The sequence below is a fragment of the Brachyistius frenatus genome, unplaced genomic scaffold (assembly GCF_029030835.1).
Source record: "Brachyistius frenatus isolate BFR_SWC_R1_liver_20210118 unplaced genomic scaffold, ASM2903083v1 Contig_25, whole genome shotgun sequence".
In the NCBI taxonomy this organism is placed as follows: domain Eukaryota; kingdom Metazoa; phylum Chordata; class Actinopteri; family Embiotocidae; genus Brachyistius; species Brachyistius frenatus.
Genome location: NW_027210624.1, coordinates 1,694,260 through 1,714,240, shown reverse-complemented (window position 1 = coordinate 1,714,240; position 19,981 = coordinate 1,694,260). Strand labels below are relative to the sequence as shown.

The following is a 19,981-nucleotide window of genomic DNA, read 5'->3' as shown; positions in this document are numbered from 1 at the left end:
CAAACCCAGGAACGAAGGCCAGGTCTCTCGAGCGGCAGGACTCGGCTGTAAAATGTCGTCGTGAGCCGCTGCGTTGAAAAGACGCGGCTCCTCCACCTGGACCGGAGCGAGCCTTGTTGTGAGTAGCGGCGGGCTGCGTCGCCTCCTCTGCAGGCTGCACGTGTGGGCGGACCATGCGCGCTTATGCTCGGCTGTCAGAGGCCCGGGTGGAGCGGGCCGTGCCGTGCTGGGCCGATGGCGTGTTGACAGTCAGGCTTCAGAGGAAAACACGGGCTGGACTCTGTTTCACCGAGACACCAGATATATATAGATATATGTCTATATCTCTATATCTCTCTCTCTCTCTTATATATATATATATATGCATCATCATGTACTGCAGTATTTGCAGGGCCCATTTGACCGAGTTAGGTGCTTTATATTTATATTTAATAGGCTACCTTAAGTGCATTTTGTTTATAAAATGCTTTACGCCTATTTAAAGCAGGCTAGCTAGTTTATATATATATATATATATATATATATTATATATATAATGTGGTTCTTGTTATTGTCTAAATACTTCATTTATCACAAAATATTATAATCAATATAATCAAATGATCTGAGATTAAGTTAGGATGCTTGGCACAATTAGTACCTTGATTTTTTTTTTTTTTTAAAACGGAATTTCTCAACAACAACTAAAACAATATCAAAAATTAAATAAAAAGTCCAGAAAACAATAACAGATTTGTGGATCAGAGCTTTGTTGTTCTTGGTTCTTCCAGTAATCTGCAGCAGCTCCACTACTTACAGATGCGTCACCGTCATTAATCTAATGACGCTTTACATTAATAACCTACTTCAACTACATCTTTCTGCTAATCCTGATGTACTTTTACGCTCGTAGGGTTTGTAATGCTGGACTTGTGCTTGTATTGAGTATTATTTGTTGACAGGTCTGAACACGTCAATCAGAGACTCCCGTCATGCGCCACGTGCGCGCACCGGTGATAACGTATGCGCGTTCATCCTCGGGCCTCCGCGTCCGCACCTCGGTCCCCACCCGGCGGTGTCCTCCCCGCGTTTTACCGACAGCCGCCTCTTCCGCCCCGGTGATTGGTTTTCTGTTTTGGTCAGGCGATGGTGCGGCCCGTGTGGGAGGTGCTCCGGATGGTGTCCCGAGAGGGAGCAGCCGTGCTGAGATCAAACGCACCTGGCAACGTGAGAGCAGCTCCGACGAGGTCCGGACCGGTGACCAGCAGCTTCAGCAGATCTGTATCCAGGTAAGCTCTCCGGTACCAGTTGCAGTCCCGGTCGGGCTTCAGCGGTAAAGCCTGTTGTCGCTGAGCTGGAAATAGCGCGGTGTGTCCGGGTTATTGACAGCTGAGCTCCGCCGCAACCTGTTTGTCTCGGAGGTCTGGAGAAATGCTGGCGTCACGTCATGAAACGAAGTCCCGCAAGACTCCACTTAAAAAAAAAAAAAAGTCTGACATTTGATTTAGCGTTGCCCCCCCCCCCCCCCCCCCCCCCCCCCCCCCCCCCCCCCCCCCCCCCCCCCCCCCCCCCCCCCCCCCCCCCCCCCCCCCCCGAATAGTTCAAGTTGTGTATTTCACGACAGCGTGACAAGAGTTTATTGTCTTCAGTGTGTCAGTATGTATTTACTTGAAATACGTTTCAAGTAAACGACATGATGACACAGACAACTCCTCTCCCAGTGAGGGGAAAAACAAATACCACTCTAGAATATTATTTTACATTTTTAATGAGACAAAACTATCAATGCGAAGGAGTCCATTGGACACCGGGTGAATGCAGGTTTTGGTGATTGGTGCTGTAAAGTGACAGATCATTTATCATTTAAAAGGTGCAGAAACGAGAAAATATTGCCTGCGTAGGAGTCACTCACCATCAAATATATATCTTTGTTCTTGATCTTGAAACATAGCTCAGTGTAACGATTCCTACACGGTCCAGCCACGTGTGGCTTTTACTTTGAAAGGAATACAGGAAATCGGATCAATTGGCCGGCGCTGTAAATATTTCTCACTCACTGTTAGAAAAATTACTCGAGAGGCTCGGTTCAAAATCAAACACATCGGACATTTTATTCTTGCAAGAAGGAGCAACTACATGCACCCTCAAAGAGAGGTGTCCAGCAGTGCTCCCCCCAGCAGTCCTCATCTCCCCACCGTCCTCCTTTGCACACTCTTCTTTTCTCTCAGGCAGCTTTTATACAGTTGACAGTCTGACCATTCCCTTTATATTTCGTATGGTAATACAGAGTGGTTGTAGGTCACAAGATAAGGACAAAAGATAGTCGTCAATTAGATGCGGAAAGAATCACTTGCAAATAAGACAGACAACAAAGGAAACTTTTCGGACAAGAGACTTTCCGGAGCCACAATGCAAACAAGAGGAAGAGACAAATCCTTTTTCCCCATCATATCCCTCCTGTTTATACAAAGTATAACATAAAAAGAAAAAAAAACAAAAGGATCATCATGAGGAAAATCATATTAATCACAATTGTTGTTGTTGCATAAGGGGGTGGTGGTTCAGTCATGGCTCTCAGGCCGCAGGGTCCTATCCTCCTGAACGGATGCCATGTGATGCTGTCCGGAGCCATTTTAGCTGTACTGTCCGTCCACAGATATACCAAAAATAAGCTCACCAGAACCTACTCGCCTGGATGTTGTTAGTTTCTTCACTGTTTTTTTTTTTTTTTTTAATATATTTTGCCATAGGGGAATGCTGGCTTAGTTTATTATAGATACCATCCCTCCTGTTGAGCCATGGTTTATCCCATGGCTCAAAAGAGCCGCATATCTATATAAACTTTTTTGGGAGTATCAGTTTGCCTTCTACATGCTGTCGATGTTAGTTTTCCTTGAATCTGTGTTTCTTTTCCCATTTTTCCAAATATTTTATGTTATCCCTGCCTTTTGAGTGCATGCATTTTACGTCTCCCTCCAGCGGTATCTCTTCGATCTTATTACAGCATGTCCCCATTTTTGCTATCTGTGAGCCAACCACTTTGTATGGAGTTCACCCGAGCAACTGGTCTTTATACAGTGTACCGTTAGGCTTCGGCCCGCCTTTACACTGTAGGACACTCACGGTATCTATTATTTATTCTTATAGTTCCCTGTAGGTCTTACAGGTCATTTACCTAGTCTACTCAGACTCTTTAGTTTACCTAGTCTACTCAGACTCTTTAGTTTACCTAATCTACTCAGACTCTTTAGTTTACCTAGTCTACTCAGACTCTTTAGTTTACCTAATCTACTCAGACTCTTTAGTTTACCTAATCTACTCACTCTTTAGTTTACCTAATCTGCTCAGACTCTTTAGTTTACCTAATCTACTCACTCTTTAGTTTACCTAATCTACTCAGACTCTTTAGTTTACCTAGTCTACTCAGACTCTTTAGTTTACCTAATCTGCTCAGACTCTTTAGTTTACCTAGTCTTCTCAGACTCTTTAGTTTACCTAATCTGCTCAGACTCTTTAGTTTACCTAGTCTTCTCAGACTCTTTAGTTTACCTAATCTGCTCAGACTCTTTAGTTTATATAGTCTACTCAGACTCTTTAGTAGGTCCCTGACCTTACTCTTTAGATCAAAACAACAACAAAAGAAGTTGTCTTACCCGGGTGTCTGATGTTTTGATGGTGAATCAGCCTTGTTCTAGGATCCCGTCACTCGTCCTCTCTCCAGTCAGTCCTGGTCTCACCAATGTCCAAACTGAGGTCTTTCACGGTTTCAGGATGTGTCCGGAGAGAGGAGGAGATGTTGGGATCCGGCTCGAAGGACCAATTATGTTGGAAAAATTACTCAAGAGGTTGGATTCAAAATCAAACACATCGGACATTTTATTCTTGCAAGAAGGAGCAACTACATGCACCCTCAAAGAGAGGTGTCCAGCAGTGCTCCCCCCAGCAGTCCTTCCAGCCGGGCTTCCCCAGCAGTCCTCATCTCCCCACCGTCCTCCTTTGCACACCCTTCTTTTCTCTCAGGCAGCTTTTATACAGTTGACAGTCTGACCATTCCCTTTATATTTCGTATGGTAATACAGAGTGGTTGTAGGTCACAAGATAAGGACACAAGATAGTCGTCAATTAGATGCAGAAAGAATCACTTGCAAATAAGACAGACAACAAAGGAAACTTTTCGGACAAGAGACTTTCTGGAGCCACAATGCAAACAAGAGGAAGAGACAAATCCTTTTTCCCCATCACTCACCCACCTGCTCAGTCAGTGAGAGACATTCACGTTTAGACAGCTGGCCTACCGCTGTTGATTGGCGTGAAAAGCACCAGGTCCACCTGCCAGAGCTTTCACCCACATATTGGTCTTCTACTTACTGCGAAGATCCAGAAAATGCCACAAAGCAGCAGGTAGCATTTAGTCAAATACTTCCTGCTGTGTTTAAAATGTCGTAAGTGCTCTAAACTGTGAATCCTCCTCCCGCTGCACCAGTGAGGTGAGACGCCTGCAGTCCGCCGCCAGAATGCCTGAAGTGACGACCGACCACTTGGACGAGAAGCAGGTGCAGCTGCTGGCCGAGATGTGCATCCTCATCGACGAGGACGACCGCCGGATCGGAGCGGACACCAAGAAGAACTGCCACCTCAACTCCAACATCGATAAAGGTGCCTGTCCGACGCACACACACACACACACACACACACACACACACACACACACACACACACACCAGCGCGTGTGCTATTTTTTTAAAACATTTTCCAGCTCTGACTGTTGCCTCGTCTCGCCAGGTTTACTGCACAGAGCGTTCAGCGTCTTCATCTTCAACAGCGAAGAGAAGCTGCTGCTGCAGCAGAGGTCCGACGCCAAAATCACATTTCCAGGTCAGAAAACTCTCCTCCTCCCGTTTGTTTGAGGGTCATTTGTCTTCTCATTTTGCACCTTTTTTTTTTTTTTTAGCTGTTTTTTAGTTCTGACGTCACACGATAGCACATACTGGTGTTAACTATCTTCTCTCTCTCTCTCTCTCTCTGTGTGTGTGTGTGTGTGTGTGTGTGTGTGTGTGTGTGTGTGTGTGTGTGTGTGTGTGTGTGTGTGTGTGTGTGTGTGTGTGTGTGCAGGTTGTTTCACAAACACATGCTGCAGTCATCCTTTACACACAGACAAAGAGCTGGAGGAGAAGGATATGTTAGGAGTGAGGACTGCTGCTCAGAGGAGACTCAAAGCTGAACTGGGAATCCCCCTGGAGCAGGTACTGTGTGTGTGTGTGTGTGTGTGTGTGTGTGTGTGTGTGTGTGTGTGTGTGTGTGTGTGTGTGTGTTTGCTTCCGTCTCACCTCCTCTCCCTTCCTGTCACTCCTCAGGTGACTCCAGATGAAATGACCTACCTGACGAGGATCCACTACAAGGCCCAGTCGGACGGCGTCTGGGGAGAACATGAAATCGACTACATCCTCTTCATGCAGAAGGTGAAGTTGTAACGTTTGCTGTCGGCCCGTTTTTTTTTTTTTTTTTTTTTTAATTGAGCAGCAGATGACATATATTATCTTTTATATGGGTCGTAGTCGGCCCTTATTATCTCGTGTATATTATTGTACGCTGTCACCTCAATTAAGACCGTTTATATGACGGCTCCATTATGCGCCTCCATTGACTCCAGTTTGCTGGTGCATCACTGACTTCTGATCATTTAAACAAACAGCTTAATTTAGGAAATGTGCTCCATGTCAGCTCCATATTATAAATAAGGTTATAAGATCAGTGGTTAATGTAGGACCTGCCTGAGCGGAAATGATGATGCTGTAAGACAAATACATATGTGTGTGTATATATATATATATATATATATATATAAGGACACGCTGGGGTTAATGTGAGTCCTGGTACAGTCTAATGGCTCATCGACAAGTTTTGCAAAACTCCAGCTAATCCATTTTTTTTTTTTCCAACAAAAAGTCAGACACATAACTCTTCACAAAAGGGTAAATTGTTTCCCTAACTTTCCATCTCTACCTTGCTGGTTGTATTTCTCCAATCAGCAGTAATACATCTAATGGCCGAGTGACAAACTGAGTCTTTGTGGTTTAACTTCATCATAATCCAAAACAAACAAGAAGACGACCTCAATTATGCGTTTCCTACTGAATTTGGGTAAATTAGCTGTTTATAAACAAATATGCAATTTTTTTTGTGTGTGTCAATGTGAAGTTAAAATGTAACTTCTGAAGATATTTATATCCCAAGATCCCTCTCAATATTGTGCCCATTCAGAGTGGTAATATGCAGTGTTGTTAGTAACACGTTTGGCTCTTGAGAAAATCTTGAATTCATGATGATTCTGTGCCGTATTAAAAAAAACCAATACAGAACTGGATCATCTGCATGAAGAGTTTGTTTGTTGTACAAACGGTAAAACTGCTGAGCTGTCATTTCCCACGACGTCTACGAGACCGATCATCTTAAAACCATTTAGAAGATCAGGAATCAGAAAATGATCCTGATGACACCCGACATCTATTCCAGTGTATTTGTCTGCTTCCCGTCTATCACTGTTAGTCACATCATGGACCACAACATCGTCCGTTTTATGTCCCCGCAGGACGTTGACTTGAGTCCAGACCCCAACGAGATCAAAAGCCACTGTTATGTGAGCAAAGAGGAGCTGAAGGAGATGCTGGAGAAGGCCAAGCGTAAGGAGCTGCAGATCACGCCCTGGTTCAGCCTCATCGCCGAGACCTTCCTCTTCACGTGGTGGGACAACCTGCACAACCTCAAGCAGTTCATGGACCACGACAACATCCACCGCATGTAGCCGCGACCGGGCTTCACCCCCAATCATTTCAAGCTTTAGATCATTGTAGTACTTTCCAGCTGCTAGAGATCGCCTGAAAACAAGCATCCACACAAACGGTGACGGTTTCACAGCGAGCCCAGAGCTTTTGCGCGGGTGTTGCTGTGTGTACGAGGTGAGCTGATTCCCGTCGTTTAGTAGCACGTTGGTACGTTAATCTTCCCAGTAGATTAGATGTCTCTAGCGGTGCTGGTAAGCTGACTCGCCAGTCAGGTGATCGGTTCTGCTGCACCGTGGCTTCACAGTCTGAACCGAAGACATCTTAACATTTGAATTTGTTAAGTAGAAAAATACAATGTTATTACACAACTCCACCAAGAGAATTTAGTCTATTATTTTTATATAAAAAACTTTTAAGTGCCTGAGAGCAAGGTCTTCGGGTTGAGGTGAAGATACTTTGTTGACGATGTCAGTGAACAAGTTGTATCTTTGTACTCTTTTACACAATAAAGTGTCTGATTGTGATCATTGGCAGTGGATGGATTTATTTTAGCATCGTAGGGAGGAGCAAATGTGGCAAAATGACACGCTGAGCAAGAAGGTGACAATATTTTGAGTCAGTTCATTCATTAAAATTGTACGTTTATGCTTTTCCACCCTTTCAGGGAAAGGAAATACATTAGTTATAAGTTATATCAGCCGATTAGTCAGTAACGCTGTCACATTTATGATGTTTATTCTAACTGAGCTCGATGGTTTTCTAAATTCAATAAATATAAGATTAGAACTAAAATATTTCTGTGATGTGCAGCATGATTATTATCAGAGGAAGTAATTACATAATTATTTCTTTGTCGGGTTGTGCTTAAAAAAAAAAAAAATCATATTTTTCTTAACTTTCAATTCCTGTAATTTTATGCAAAAAAAAAACTACTTAAAACTTCACAAATTACGTCGCAATTTTTTTAGAAAGTCTGCTGCAAAATCAAGCATTTCTGATCACAACAATCACAAAGAAACTCAACGAAATCCTGGCAGGACTCGTTAAATATTCCAGACGTCATCCAACTGTGTTCAGTGTGATTTGTTCAAATAGACAGTGCTGGTTTTGGATCCCCTTCCCTGCCGGTGGCAGCGGAGGCCTTTAAATGTCTAAATAAAGGCATTAAAACTGCTGGCTACATCAAGTGTTGTCTGCTAGAGGTTCACCGGCCTAAAAGATATTTCAGCCGACGGCTGATAAAATCTCGGACAGACTGGTGACGCTTGTTTTAGAGCACGAGATGAGGATTTTTTTTTTTTCCCCCGTTTCGTGATCTTTAGGCATTCAGCAAAACGGCTCGTTAACCCAAAAAACAGAAGATCAGCACATTTTGCTGATGGTTGGATTGTAGCTTTCCAGCAGGTCGTTCAGGTCGTTACTGCAGTTTAATGAAACGATGTCCAAACCTATCTCGTGTCTATTGTGCTGAATATTTGCAGCCTTCGGTTGTTCCTGTGACGACAGGAAAGAGGTTTTAAAGAGGCTGTTTTCAGAGAACACTGTTCGAGGTCCACGATGTGCTCTGTAAGTGTTCAATGACTGGACCTTCAGTTTGTATATAATCAGTGGCGCTTTATTTGCAAGCTCAATGCACTTCTTTTTTTTGTAACAGTAAGGCACATGACCCACTTCTGCTGGAGCACAAAGCAGCTGCAACACATCAGCATACATCAGATACATTTCTCATGTTTCATTGTACATCCACATAAAAACAATGTTCACAACAGAAGTAGACACACTACGATGTTTAATACTGATCTCCCCTTCTGTTCCTCCTTGTCAACGATATGATTATATGTTGTCTTTGGTATCCATGCTTACATTAGTAAAGTATTCAAAAGTAACTGGCACAGTAAACAAATATAAGACCAATCAAATCTACAGCCAGACCACCAGTTATCACACTTATTTCAGATATTAAAAAAAAAGACGAAATACTAGATCTGATAGTACATTACATGATTATAGGCCAGTGCATAGAGAAGCATGTGCACCATTTTAGAATATATATATTCCATGTGCCGTAAACAGCGAAGACAAAGCTAAGTGGTGTATGAACAAAATAACGCTACTTCTATTGTCTGAGGTTGCAAACATCGTATGTGTAAAGTCCACAAACCCACCACGGACGGTACGTGATCACACCAGGTTATCATGTATTTATTGATGCTAATATTAAAAGATCATCTTTGTTACCTTAGTGTGCAAAAGCCTTTTACGTAACTATAATAATTTGATTTTGGAACTATCAAACAGGCTTAAAAATGAAAATCGCACACTCCAATGATGCATTAAAAAAACAAAAGAACAGCCGCTGGGTGGTTTATAAACCAGTGAGGTGTTTCTGCAATGACAATTATGTTTTTTATAAAAGTATACCGTTTGAGTAAATGCTACAGAAAAATCAGTTGTTGATATCTTGCATAATTTTTTCAACTATTTCTAAGAGTGCAATTCCCTGCAAATCAACACATCCTTTCAAAATAATGGAATGATTTCTTTTTAAAGCAGTAGCAGCTAAAATAAGCAAACATACATGTTATCTAACAGCAAAAAAGACAGAATGGTCAAAAGAGTGTTTGTGTAGTACGGCGTGTACAGCGTGTACAGCGTGTACAGCGTGTGGTTGAGCTTGTTGTCTTTGAACACATCCTGTTGTTGTATTATTGTGTTGGCTAACTCAGGAAGGAACAAGGAGGAGTTTGGCTAATTCAACAATGAGATGAAGGTGGGACCTGATTTCTACCAGCAGGAGACGAGTCTGCGGTGTTCCTGGTTTCTTGGTGGTATCACACGGCCCCTGCAGGGTTTGGTGCAGGGTTTGGTGCAGGACTGGAGTTGGGTGGACTCAGCTTCATGGCACTGAAAAACTCCACCAGTTGACCCGGGACTTCGGCTAACACGGACTTCGCCAGCGCTTCTCGAGGACCCTGAAGGGCAACAGGACGAGTTCAAAAAGTCAAAAACAGTCAAAAGAGAAAAATAAATGACACTTTTATTTTTGGCTCATTATGTGATCTTTACTGCCACTGACTGATAAATGAAGCATGCATGAATAACAAGTAGAAAGCCGAGCAGCTGAAGATAGTTTAAAGGAAAATTCCACCATTTTTTTTTTAAGCCACTTGTTTGAGACACTTTTTGGAGTAGCGACCTCCGGAGGAACTGCTTGTACTTTTTGTGTAGTTGGATTATAGTATTACAGTAGCACAAGTGGCCAAGAGTCACTACACTTTTTGTGTAGTTGGATTATAGTATTACAGTAGCACAAGTGGCCAAGAGTCAGCAGAGAGCAAGTTACGCAATCATATCAGTCTAATGAGCTAACATGAGCCACCACACATTATTTGTCAAAGCAGACCGGGTGAAACTGGAGCAGCAAAACCCCGACAGTACAGAACTGAGCAGGAAGGGTTTTCTACTGCTTCTCGTTTAAATTAAATAGTGTCACTTCAACAACATGTAAGAGGAGTTTTCCTTTAATACAGACAAGAGCATGCGTAAGGTCCTCAGTCAGAAAGTACAACAGACTTTGTTGTCCTCTCTCTAAGCACTGATGAAGACTCTAAAGCAAAACAATGTTGGAAAAGTAGGAAGGAGGATATCAAAGTTATTAACACGGGGATAGAAATCCCTACATGTGATGATTCCTACAGTAATAAGTTGTTTATATAGGCGAAGCAAAAGCTAGGATGATGGTGGGGTTTATGAATTATGATATTTGGGATACCCCTATGAAGAATTGGGTTCGTGGGGAGGCTTCAGTTTGAATAAACTGAAGAAGGACGTCACTTGTTGAGGTAACTCGGCCAAAACACTTTGGGCGAGAGCCTGGCTGGGCGCCTGGAAAGAAATGGATAAACAAGGCAAACAGATAAGCTAAGGGAGGTTTAAGCTCACAGTGTCTTAACTTCTACCACCATGCGTCTCTAAAGTAAAACAATAACAGAAGACGGGGTTTGATGATGGGATCATGGGAGTTGTTGTCTTCATTGCTAAACAACCACCCAGCTGCTAAAATCTATCTTTAGCTGAGCAGTTGCATTGTTTCTCTCTCTCGCTCTTTCACCGCCTCTCGCTCTGCGTTATGTTTAGCGGTCACACGGCCTCCAGTGATACCGGCACATGTAATGAATGGAGTCTATTTGCTGTGTTTTGCGAATCACAAGCGCAGCTCTGCACCACGGAAACCCGGTCGTTAGCTGCTGCAGTTAGCCGGCTCCCCCAGACACCTGCACCAACCGACCCGTCGTAGTTTCTCCACCCGAGCAAGTGAAAGGGGGTGAAATGAGAGTGACGCCACTGACAAGAGACCTAATGAAATGTTACCGGGATTGAAATGAGGGATTTCTCGGGATTTGAACATTTTTGGAAACGTCGGGTTTAATATCAGTCCACAAATCAACAAATGTGTAACATAAGTCGAGTCGTTTAGGGACATCTAGTATTGAATAGTTAGTTACATATTATACCTGTAAGTTGAGGGGATGGTTTTGGACATAAAAAGTATATCGGCACTGAATGGACAAACTGCTGCGCTATGTTTAGTTTGAGGTCACAGGGGCCACAATGGCTGAACACCAGTCGTAAGGTCGGTGGTTCAATCCCCAGTTCCTCCGGTCGATATGTCAAAATGTCCTTGGACAACACACCGAACCTCCAGCTGCTCCTGATGCCAGGTGAGCACAGGTGAGTCTGTGAGTGTGAACGGGAAGCAAACCGCTCAGCGCTTTGTGACCGCTGAGGTAAGGTGCTGCATAAGAACATTTACCATTTGAAATCAAAGGTGACGCTGTGAAATGCTCAGAAAAAAAGGTGACATGCATGAATGAAGCCTTCATAGCGATGGATTTGCCTATTAGGAAAAATCAGCTCGAAACACGGCAAAAACCCCGTTCACCAACACACTGTTTATAAATCAAAGAGGAAAAATCCCTGAAACTTACGTCCTGGAACTGCCTGAACGGCACAAACTGGACGATGTCCCTCATGGCCGCCTCGCCGGTTTGAGAGCGCAGGCGGCCGTCGTCCCCGTCCAGGAACTCCATGGCGCTGAAGTCGGCCCCCCCGACCCCGACGATGATGATGGACATGGGCAGTCGAGAGGCGTTGACGATGGCGCTGCGCGTCTCGTCCATGTCTGTGATCACGCCGTCGGTGATGATCAGCAGGACGAAGTATTGCTTCAGGAAGACAACGCAGGTTGTGGAGAGACGATGTCAGAACAGTCCGAGCAGCGTGAAGCATTTCGGTCTTCATCAGAGCTTACGGTTGGACACGATGAAGATGTGAGCGATACGAGCTACTGTGCAAAAACAAATCCCAGTGTTCGTGTTCCTCCTGACATTTAATTTCCCTCCGAATATTTCAAACTTACACATGAATTCATTCGTTCGGCACCGAGACTACTCGCCACTGAAGAAGTCAATTACTGTATACCGAAAGTCAAAGTGTTCGCAGAGCTCCAGATAAATCCAACGACAGTGGAGCGTGTGACTCACATCAGCCCCTCTCCTGGGCATACAAGCCTGATAATAGCTTGAACAGGCAATCACCGTGGTATTATCCTAAAGCTCTGGATCAGGCTATTATCAAATCAACCGCTCCATTGTGAGGATTAGACAGGAAACTGGTACAACTACTGACACGCTTTTATTCCCCACCCTGCTCACGGTGGAAACAAACAAATGCTCAATGTGGTAACTAAGAAGTATTTACGCTGGCAGCCAAAAACATCAGACCAACTAATTAATTTGATGAAAGACAGTCGGTGCTTGTTCCCAGTAGGTCTGTCTATGCAGATGTGGCCCCTGATGCGTTTCACCCTTCAATACAGTCTTTACATTTCCTTTGCGGTGTCCAACAACTTGGTTTTAGCAAGCAGTCAGATGAGGTTGTGCTATCAACGTTGCTCCATTTTGTTTTTGTTTCCTCTGCAGCTACAAGGTGAATCCTCAAATTCAATGTGGTTGCAGAGTAATGGAGTTGCTTTTTACAAAGTCAGCAAACCGCCTTCCTCTTTGTTTTCTAGCAAAAGTTTGAATTTCAAGTTAAAAGCGTGAGCGCTGGGCTGCAGTGTTAGATTTCTGGTGAACAGACGAACACTCACTGATGCAGTCGTCTGCTGCAGTGCCTGTTTAGCAAAGCAGGCCACGTGGTTGATGATCGGGGAGAAGTTGGTGGGACCGTAGAGTTTGACCTGGGGCAGACAAACCCTGTAGGCCTCCACCACGCCTTCAACACCTACACACACACACACACACACACACACACACACACACACACAGAAACATGAGTACTATAGTATATCAGGCTGCATGTGTCCCGTAGGCAATGTCAGCAGGTTTAACCACTCTGAACATGTATTTACATTAATCTGGTGATCTGTAAACAAACCTGCACAAAATGGACTCGATGCGTTGAAGTTGAGAGGAAACTCATGGGAGACCTGTAACACGATATCGTCAGTTATAGTTTCCTGTGCCATAAAACACCGTATGACCTTTTAATCTGATAATAACAAAACAGCAGTCTTATCTTTAGTAGATATCTGTAGTCTCATATTGAAACACAAGCTTTACCTGCCATGAGGGCGGAACCTGGGCTCCGAAGCCAAATGCGGGAAACATCTTGTCACTGAACACACGAAAGACAAATATCTTTTGTCATCCGTGGCCAAGATAAGCGGACTACATTGAAACAGTCATCAGTAAAGCGGGACGGGGTTCATGCTTTGCTGCATTTGACCATCCCAAAAAAATGTTGTTAGAAATTTGACAGCTGGCACAAACAGCAGTGTGTGTGTGTGTGTGTGTGTGTGTGTGTGTGTGTGTGTGTGTGTGTGTGTGTGTGTGTGTGTGTGTGTGTGTGTGTGTGTGTGTGTGTGTGAACCTACCTGTCGTAGTCCTGGATGACGTTGCCCACAGACCAGATAGCAGACAGGTATTCGTTAACACCCTGCGGACTGATGTAATGCAGCGACTGGGGAGACTTGGGATCCCCGTTGGAGCCGGTGAAGTCGATAGCCACCTGCAGGTGATGCAGGGAAATAACAGATATTGTCAAATGTATTAATTGCACCGGAGTATGAGTAAATAGAAATAGGCATTAATAGAGAAGCTAAAACTCACAGTGAAGTTGATTTGACAGCCACCCATTATATAATCCAGGAAGGTGAACTCCTTCACCACCTGAAACACAAATCTTGTCTTATAGAAGGGCGTTGGACAATGTGACATCAAACCCACACCGCTGCTTCAAAAGAAAACAACGTGTCAAAGCAAATGATAATAAAAACAGGAACACACCTGACACAGCTTTACGCTCACAACACCGGAGTTCTTGTAGCCTTTCTTCTTCTGTTTCTTTTTACTGTTGATGCAGTCAAACTCAGCCTGCAAAAACAAAACAGGAGCGTCTTCGTCACAGCCAGAATAACATGACAGCAAGAGCCATGTTGTGAGAGCAATATAGCAGCACAGAAAATCTTCCGTTTTGTTTTGAGTAAGTCGATACTATTAGCCAGACCAGTTCACGTGCATCCATCCACAGCTGGGAGAGAGCCCGAAACACACTCATACCGGAGAAGTCCGCGAAGCTTCCTGGAGGCGTTTCATCGTGGTCTCAAAGGTTCCAATAAGATCATGTGAGCCGTCGTTGTCATAGTCGTAACACTCAACCTGGAAACGGGTAAAAAAAAAAAAAAAAACATTTGGTTGTGGTTGAGCTGGAAGACAAAGTAACTGGGACACCTCCAAATTCTATTCATCTCTACCAAACCACAGCAAAACTATCTGCAAGGCAAAATACCATTGGAGGTCATTGGGGAAAAGGTTTTTGCAATTGGAGTGACCTGCTTCTTTAAAGGGATAGTTCAGGTTGTTTTAAGAGGTTCAGTACACATCCGTAGTCGTTGTATCACCTCTGACAGATGAGGGTCGGACCAGGTAATGAACTGCTGTGGACGAGGTCAGCAACACAATGAATTTTTGCTACAAAAGAAATAATATCTGTTGAAGTGTGTGCTAGGCTTAGAATATTTATACCACTTTATCTTGCTGTCAAACAGCCTTTCCTGGTGAGACAGTGATCCCTTATATATCACCACCAGACTCTATTGAAAGAAAACATAATTTTACCTCTCAGAACACCAGAGTTGCTGATCTACCGCTGCCTTGATGGGTTTGTTTGTTTGTTTGTGTTATGTGTGACTTTGGTGGTGTTTCACCATGTTAGTTCACACCCGAACTGACACTAAAGACGCACAATGACACAAACAAACGAACAGATCAGGGCAGCTTTCGACCAGCAACACCTGTGTTCTGTGAGGTAAAATGACTGTTTTTGTCGAGGGAGTCCGGTGGCTGTGACGAGAGCGATATTGCTGCTTCAGTTCCCCGTCAGAAAGGAATATCTGACAGCAAGATAAAGAGGGGAAATATTCTTAATATAGCAAACACTTATACTGATGTTGATTTTCTAAAGGTGGGTCTTTCTTTAAGTGGCTAAGACACATTTTTATGCCGATCCCGTCCACAGCATACATTGATTAGCCTCTACCAACGTGTCAACCCCATCAGGTTATACACTGACTATCGATGAGTACCACATACAACCCCACTTCAAAAACAAAAAGGTATCCCTTTAAGTTGACTATAGAACATGAGATGAATAACACAGAGAAACAAACATGCAAAAGTGAGATTCAGAACACAAGTCCTTGTAATCGTGGAGCACCAGACAGCGGCCGACAGTAAAAGGACTTCAAGAAGAACATGTGAAGTTCCAGACACTTTTCTTCTGACAGGCCCGAGTTGGATGAAAAAAACTGGGCGACCCTGCCGAGGCGATGTCTTGTATTGTTCCCATCTACTGCATTCACACACACTTCACCCAGTAAGTGATGGGAAGATGAAAAAAAGACAAACACCGGCACGCGCTGGGTAACTCACTTGTCCTGTAACGTGGGAAACTGCTTCCTTCCTGACATGCTCGCTTCAGAGGTTAAAAAAATATAAATCATCAGGCTCGTACTAAATGCACGATAATCAGTTCATACGTTTCTGAGAGGAACAACCAGTTATTTCTTATTAGTGAGTAACGGTTCAAAGGGTCATCTTATGTCATAAACAAATACAAAGTACTACTAAAATCAGATTAAAAAGATCGATCGATTGGAGACGCGAGTCTGAACACATTCCACATTCAAAAGTAACTGTTATTTACTTTTATCGATTTCTCCATGTCTCCTCCACAGAGGGACTGCAGGGGGATTCGAAAGGGCTTCCATGTTGGATTCAAGTTGTTGTTCACCACCTGAGAACACAGTTCAAGAAAATCATGCAAAAGCAGAATCCTTCAACTCGAACAAAACTTTTAATTCCACATTCAGGCTTTGCTTGTTGCGGTTACTAATAATGTTTCTGTGGGGGAAATATTAGAAATACTCCTTTTTAGTTTGGCAGGCTGGAGGACGTGCCAGTGTTTGATTGACAGGATCTGACAGTTTGAGGACCGGCAGGAGAACGAGAGACAAAGTAAACAACATCGCACTCGATATTACAAGACATGAGCAGGCAGTGTGTCGACCTGAAGAGTGAGAAGCTCACCAGCGTCTCACCAGACACAAACCGACATGTACATGCTGTTTAATGTGCTGCAGCTCAGCAACCAATTAGCTATTTAACTTGCAAAGTGACTTCTTTCCCCTGTCGAATGTTTGTCTGGTGGCTCATTCAACAAGATAAAAGGTTTTTATCTTTAGTGACAGTTGTCTGGTTCCACTAGTTAGTCCAGCTGTCTTTGCAAACATGGTATGAAAGCTGTTGTTAGGATTGCAACCAATTAGTTTCAAACTCAGGAGTATCATTAAGAAAACTAAAAATATACTTTACTGCAGTATATGAGCTTATTTGATCTCAAAGAAGAACACAGTCCTTACAAGGACCAAATACATTACAAATGAATGTACTGTGAAAGTTTTTAAAGAAACCGGTTTAAAAACCTATGAACACACTTGAGACACAGACAGTGTAATTTAATACATCCCACAGTCTGTTGTGGACAACAATGTGCAGTAAACAAGGTCACACTATGTCACTTTCTTCACTTGTATAAAGAATAACAAGTACGTAAAGTAGGTTGTATTTTATCATTCAGTTCAAGTTCCTATTTATTCCAACTATTAAGTTGAAAAATGTGCTTTTTTTCCCCTCAAAATCAGAACAGTGCTCGTTGAATGGAAGTTACTCTTTATATTTGCTGACGATGAACCACTGTACGCCTGCTGAGCTCCACCTCCTCCTTCCTTACTCTGACTTGGTACATTTAGGACGCGGAGGCGTGAGGTCACGCAGGACAAACGATACAGATTACTGCAACATCAGAGGCAGAATGACGCAACACCCTGGGTTGAAATCTATAATATCATTACAACTACATCAAATCACTTGACATGTAAATGACAATATAGCCGAGTTAATACGTTGTAATTGAAATAAATAATAAACTTAACTTAGAATTTATAGTATTTGTGACATCATAAACCCATTTAAACTTCTCTAATTCAGTCACAAATGTGATGTGTCTGCTTCCTTATTTACAGTGAAACCAGATTTACTGATAAAACCTCAGTGGTTCAGTGGTTCAATGAGAGCAGAGGAAGAAGGTGACAGTAGATTTACTGTTACTGCTGACACTCTCTCCAACATTACGACTTTTATTATTCGACAAATGTGAGCTTGGCCCAATACACTATATTATGCAAAGGCTGTGGTGTCACAGTGAGGCCATCAGTGGTTCCTCTTTTCACACAGACAGTTATGTGTGAAAACAATCAAATATTTGGAAATGTAACTGAACAGGGAAACATCAGCGTGAAAAAAATGCACTGTCCATCTCCCGATTGTTATATTAACCTCTCCAGGAAAGTTATGACATTTACACATCTGTTATACGGCCAGTAGTGTTTTTATCAGTGTGTGTACCTCTGTCCTGTGAGCCAGCTGCCACCCGGTTTCTGTCTGCTTGAAGAACTCCAGGTAGGGATCGGACTTCCCAAAGAAATCCTGTGTGTGAAAATAAATAATAGAATGACACACAACAATAAGTAAAATACACCTGAATATCTAAAAACTAAAGAAAGCATTTAACATTTTAATAAGTATCACTCATACCTTGTTGTCCAGTTTCCTTGCTTCCACCTCAAAATTCACCACCCTGTTGTCTTTTATTTCTTCTGCACTCACCTACAACAGAATGAAGAATAAATAAACAGCAGAAATACAACAGGAAACGTTCTTTTTATCGTCTTCTCTTCCACTCACGGTGATGGTCCCTTTTCCTGCAGGTGTTTTGTTCTTCAACACAAGTGGTCTGGTCAGTTTCTTGCTCGATACAACCTTAAAGCAAGATAAGAAAAAAGAAAAAAGTAAGCACTTTGAGAGAGAACTGCGGCACAACAAAAGGCTGAGTCTGCAGAACAGCAGTGCAGCCTCCAGGCAACACGGCCAACGGCATCCAGAATAATCAGGCAGAGTGAACATCTATGGTCGCATTACACCGAGCGTGTCTAACCAGCAAGTGTTTATCAGCGGCGGTAACGCTTCATCTCCAACACGGTGTTCTATTACAGCACTGCTCCATCTGCAAGACTTTGTTCAGTAGCTTTTCAAATAAATGAATAACTTAAGCACAACATAAAGCCAAACATTCACAAGGAAACGTATTTGTCGTTGTTTGTTTATTGTAACTGTGTCTTCCCAAGAGAAGAGAGGTAAACTTACCTGGCCGAGGGTGCACTCCAGCTCGCCCAGGAAGTCATCATCACTCAGGTCAATCGTCTTGTTGTCGATGTCATAAATGCCGAACTTCAGCTTTTGCACGATTTCGAAGTAGTAGTCAACGACAAACTTTTTGGCAAAATTTGGGCTGAGGCAATTCTGGACTTTCTCTGTGCGAGCCACCTGTTGAGAGAGATGGGATCCACAAGTCTAAGTAACAGTGTTGTAAACATTAAGAAGGATTTGAACAGCGTTGACACACATGCAGTGATTAAAACAGGAAATGGAAACTTTCCCATATGGAGGGGACATTGACATCACCAACCACACTTGAGCATCATGGATGATTTCAGATCTCCTGCATCATCTGCTTTTCAGTGCAAAGGGAGGTTTTTTTTTGTTTTGTTTTGTTTTTTAGAAATATATTTTTTTACCTTTCAAAATAAAAGTTATTTTTGAATGCAGACTGATTACAGTGTGTTTGATCTATGAGCTTTGACGGTACAACCAACCAAACCCAACCCTCAGATGTGTGCAGCCTACTGACCTCGTACCACTGGGAGTTAGAGCTGCTCATCAGCAGGAGACACAGGGGGTCCGACTTGGAGCCGATGTCTTTGTCCAGGAGGTTCTGACAGGACACAGTCAGCTCCACCTTGGTTACACACTGGGCAGCCATGTCTGCCTGTAAACCACACCGACGGAGAGCTGGGCGTAAAACACAAAACAAAACACCAGCAGTCACACCAACCTGGTAGAAGTGTAAGCGGGTGTGATTTGTACCTTAGTTCGGATTTATTCACCCTGAATATTAAACGTGACTGCAGACAGAGATTGTATTTGAAAGGATTTGACCTTATTTCCACAACCCGGTCTGAGTTAACACAGTCACATAATACGCGCAGTCCGGTTTTTTACCGACGTCAGTATTATCGCCTTCACGGCAAACTGGGAGTTCACGATAAACTACGTCATCAACATCCGTATCTGATTTAGCTCATGACGTCAGTTTTGTCCAAGAGCGTCAAACAAGAGGTGCCTTTATTACAACGCAGCCTGGTGAACCAGTGAAAATGTCTCATGGAAAATACGGTCTCACAGTCAAGCGCGTAAAAACTTGACGGTACACCGAGCTAACACAACGCTAGCATGCTTTAGGAAAGTGACAAGTCAGCTGGTTAACGACGTGAACTTCCGCTTTAAGAGGTGCCGAATGAAACGCAAGCTTACCTTTTTTAAAACAGGAGACTCGCTGCGGGACTCACGGGAGGGAAATACCCCTAACTGAAGCTGGTAACGTTGTGCTGCGCTGCTCGCGTCGTTGGTCACGGTGGCACCGCGTCGGCTCTCGCTGCGCGCTGCGCTCTGCGCGCTGCCTTCAGATAACCACACCCACCA

At 43.3% G+C, this 19,981-nt stretch overlaps 2 protein-coding genes across 4 annotated transcripts; one reads left to right on the top strand and one right to left on the bottom strand.

The window, feature by feature from the left end:
* The first annotated feature begins 27 nt into the window (after positions 1 to 27).
* On the top strand, positions 28 to 7,285 carry idi1 (isopentenyl-diphosphate delta isomerase 1). The gene is made up of 7 exons (XM_069698028.1): positions 28 to 118; positions 1,123 to 1,268; positions 4,463 to 4,635; positions 4,762 to 4,854; positions 5,092 to 5,222; positions 5,334 to 5,438; positions 6,569 to 7,285. Exons 2-7 carry the CDS (start codon positions 1,126 to 1,128, stop codon positions 6,779 to 6,781), a joined length of 858 nt encoding a protein of 285 aa, XP_069554129.1. The 5' UTR covers positions 28 to 118; positions 1,123 to 1,125; the 3' UTR covers positions 6,782 to 7,285.
* A 1,069-nt stretch (positions 7,286 to 8,354) lies between these two features.
* LOC138620631 (copine-3-like) lies at positions 8,355 to 19,928 on the bottom strand. 3 transcript variants are annotated; one of them, XM_069698001.1, is made up of 17 exons: positions 19,814 to 19,928; positions 19,131 to 19,291; positions 18,587 to 18,766; positions 18,128 to 18,202; positions 17,978 to 18,049; positions 17,789 to 17,869; positions 16,029 to 16,118; positions 14,384 to 14,482; positions 14,111 to 14,197; positions 13,934 to 13,993; positions 13,699 to 13,832; positions 13,385 to 13,439; positions 13,200 to 13,251; positions 12,913 to 13,046; positions 11,750 to 11,986; positions 10,534 to 10,646; positions 9,644 to 9,733 (listed from the first exon to the last, which is right to left on the bottom strand). In XM_069698001.1, exons 2-16 carry the CDS (start codon positions 19,260 to 19,262, stop codon positions 10,536 to 10,538), a joined length of 1,599 nt encoding a protein of 532 aa, XP_069554102.1. In that variant the 5' UTR covers positions 19,263 to 19,291; positions 19,814 to 19,928; the 3' UTR covers positions 9,644 to 9,733; positions 10,534 to 10,535. The 3 variants fall into 3 exon arrangements, with proteins under 3 accessions (XP_069554101.1, XP_069554103.1, XP_069554102.1); XM_069698000.1 differs by lacking the exon at positions 10,534 to 10,646 and having other exon boundaries at positions 8,355 to 9,733; XM_069698002.1 differs by lacking the exons at positions 10,534 to 10,646; positions 17,789 to 17,869; positions 17,978 to 18,049; ... (2 more) ...; positions 19,131 to 19,291; positions 19,814 to 19,928 and adding an exon at positions 15,755 to 15,797 and having other exon boundaries at positions 8,355 to 9,733; positions 16,029 to 16,115.
* Positions 19,929 to 19,981: the final 53 nt, after the last annotated feature.